Genomic DNA, 3,322 nt, shown 5'->3' on the forward strand with positions numbered 1-3,322 from the left:
TTGTATCTTCTTGTTTCAGTGCCCTGTGGTCCCGACGATGTGAGAGCCAGTGTGGCCTGCATTACCGGAGAGCTGACGGTCACCTGGAACATCTCGGTTCCTTCGGAGAACTACACCACCATCATCTCCAGAGGGATGGGCCAGCCTCTGCACTGTAACTCTACAGGGACTCAGTGCACCACAGGAGGGCTGATGTGTGGAAGCTCCTACGTGGTGACGGTCTTCTCCGTCACCGAGACGTGCTTCAGCCTGCCCAGCCCAGAGGTCACGGTGCAAACATGTGAGAACATCGTGATTAGAGGTGCAGACACAGCAGTGGGACTTTGGCAAAAACATCCTCAAACCTCTGTTTCATCTTTGTGTCCCTTCAGTGCCGTGTCCTCCCACCAACGTCACAGCTGCTCACACGTGTGCTCCACATCCTGCCGCCGTGTCGTGGGTGGCCAGCGACAGCGCCAAACGCTACACGGCCGTCGCTGTGGGCAGCAGAGGTCACAGGTCGGAGTGCAGAAGCAATGAAACTTCCTGCAGCCTTCCTGGGCTCCAGTGTGGGGAAGTTTACACTATCGGTGTTTCAGGAGCTGATGACAACTGTACAGGCCAACAGAGTGACACTGTCTCTCTGAGTACAGGTAACACAATTCCCACCACCACTGATTTCAATAAAGTGTTCTGAAAGTGTTTATTGTCTTATCAAAGAGTCATCACATTGTCACACATTGGTTTGTTTCTTTTGGCCTCCAGAGCCGTGCACTCCCACCAACGTTTCCAGCCGGCTGATCTGTAGCACCGGAGCCGCTCAGGTCTTCTGGGCCTCCAGTGCGAACGCGGCGAGCTACTCTGTGAAAGCCACCAGCAACGGACAGACCCTCACCTGCAACAGCTCCAGCCCCAACTGCACACTGAGTAACCTGGACTGCGGTGAAGCTTACGATATTCTGGTGGCGGCGTCTGATGGCACCTGTGTTAGCAAATACAGTGCCCCCTTCAGGCAAGACCAAGGTACTGACAGAGAGGTGGGACCACATTTGATCAGACCTGCCACACGTCTTCTGTGACTGGCATTTACTCTGATGGGGAATTAATATTTTATGCACTCACTTGTCAGCCAGGTGAGGCTTTAGATCAGGGGTGTCAATCTCAAAAACACAGTGGGCCAAAATTTAAAACCTGAACAAAGTCACGGGCCAACATTGAACAAATGAACCTTTTAATATGGACCGAAACAAACTTTGCTTTAACATTGAATTTGGAACAAGCAACGCTTATTACCATACATTATATATAACTTAATAGTGGAGACATGCAAAATCAAATTATAAATAAAAAAACACATCAATGGCACAGTGACAGTTGTAGTGTGAAGTCGCTATGCCTACTGTCACAGAGGAGAGGGAGTTTCTGGGTCCTGTCCTGACTGACGCGCCAAAACAATAACAGGGCATTATGGGATTTGTAGTATTAGCGGTGAATGCGCTGTACAATATAATACCGGGGCAGCTCTAGTAGTCATTTGGTATTGTCTCGCGGGCCAAATCTAATTACAAAGCGGGCCAAATTTGGCCCGCGGGCCAGAGTTTGACACCCCTGCTTTAGATCAATGTTTCCAGTGGGGATTCCCACAACATCCTCAAAAAGGTTTCTCAATACAATAAACGTTGGCACAGTTTTTCCCATTTTGCTTGCACGAGCACTTTGGAATCCTAAAGGTGCGGGTGATTGCTTTTGTAAATTGCACAAAAACACACAGCCTGTAGCCAAAAGACAGTAGATAATGATGATGAAAGTTGTCAAGACCCCTGTTAGTTTGATGAGTGGTGCTTCCAGCTGTTAAAGAGCAATCATAGATCCACATCACGTAACACAAAGGGCTTCTGTCACGTTTCATTCTGTCTTAAACTTGTCTGCCACAATCTGCATGCAAAATCCCACAACTAAATACATCTAAGGAATAGTCTGCAGTTATGAGGGCTTGGCTACGGATGGGTGACAAATGAAAGGATTAAGCAACATACGGGTCTAAGATTCAGTCATTTATATATTATAGCAAGAAGTATTACACATGTCTGAATGTTCTTGCAGTAAAGTGAGAAACAAAAAAATAAAAAACACATTACATCACATCTGACTCCAAATTGCATGACGTGTTCATCAGCGACCTTCAGAAGTGCAAACAGGTGGCCGGGCTGGCTGCTCTTCCACGTCTTTTTTTTGCAAAACAGTTGCAGGCTGCAGCTTCATAGTCAGACAGGAGTCGCATCTTCTCATCTAACTCAGCAAGTTTTATTGAGAAACTCCTTTTTTGTCTAATTCCCACTGTGTTCTGTCTCCTTCAGTACCGTGCGCTCCGGGAAACGTCACTACAAACCTCTTGTGTGGCACCAGCGACTTAACCGTCACCTGGATCCCTGCTGCCGAGCCTCTCAACTACAGCGCCGTTGCTCAACCGCTGACTGGAAACATCAGCTCGGTCACCTGCCACACTGACGGTGCCGCCTGCGTTCTGAGCGGCCTTCAGTGTGGACAGACTTATAATGTTTCTGTCAGAGCCTCCTCTGGCAGCTGCAGCGGACCATACAGCCCCCCACAGACTGTTCAGACAGGTAATAAGAATGCTGACAGAAGCATAACTACGTCCATGAACCATATTTTATTGCTTTGATTAATTTCCTGTGCTGTGGTGTTTTTCTTCCAGCAACCTGCTCCCCTCAGAGCTTAACAGCACGGACAGACTGCGGCACAAACTCTCTTCTGGTTTCCTGGAACGCCTCTCTTGGTGCTGCTGCCTACACAGTAGCAGTTACAGGCCCCAATGGCTACTCGGACACCTGCTCCTCATCCAATTTCACGTGCTCTTTTGCTGGCCTGCAGTGTGGCAGTCAGTACGATGTCACATTAACAACCCAGGACAGCCACTGCACCAGCTCTCCCAGTCAAACTGCTGTGGTGACAGGTGGTGTTTGTATATTTTTACAGCACTATATGAATCACAATTTGCTTGACTTGGAGCGAATCGTGTGACAACTAATGTCAATCTGTCTGTTCCTGCAGCACCGTGCGACCCAGTCAACGTGACCAGCGTCCTGCAGTGTGGCTCGGATGCAGCCACAGTGTCCTGGGCTGCAGCTGCCGGAGCTGTGGCCTACACTGTTCACGCTCGAGAGGGCGGCTCCCATCTTGATATTTCCTGCAGGAGCAACACGACTTCGTGTCAGCTGAACCAGTTGCAGTGTGGAAAAGTTTACAGCCTGACCGTGATGGCCGAGGACGCCACCTGTAACAGCACTGGAGCAACCGGAGCAGTCCTAATGACAGGTAGAAG

The 3,322-nt window shown here is 49.2% G+C and overlaps 1 protein-coding gene across 1 annotated transcript; it reads left to right on the top strand.

Annotated features, from left to right (window-relative positions):
- Nucleotides 1–46: 46 nt before the first annotated feature.
- On the top strand, nucleotides 47–3,315 carry LOC103376364 (fibronectin type III domain-containing protein 7-like; the record flags this gene model as incomplete). The annotated part of the gene is made up of 6 exons (XM_008306734.1): nucleotides 47–280; nucleotides 372–632; nucleotides 745–1,002; nucleotides 2,337–2,603; nucleotides 2,696–2,953; nucleotides 3,052–3,315. Coding segments are annotated over 6 exons (1,542 nt in total), but the record flags the coding sequence as incomplete, so codon positions are not given.
- Between the last annotated feature and the right edge of the window lie 7 nt (nucleotides 3,316–3,322).

The sequence above is a fragment of the Stegastes partitus genome, unplaced genomic scaffold (genome assembly GCF_000690725.1).
Source record: "Stegastes partitus isolate 25-593 unplaced genomic scaffold, Stegastes_partitus-1.0.2 Scaffold4011, whole genome shotgun sequence".
NCBI classification, from domain to species: Eukaryota; Metazoa; Chordata; class Actinopteri; family Pomacentridae; genus Stegastes; species Stegastes partitus.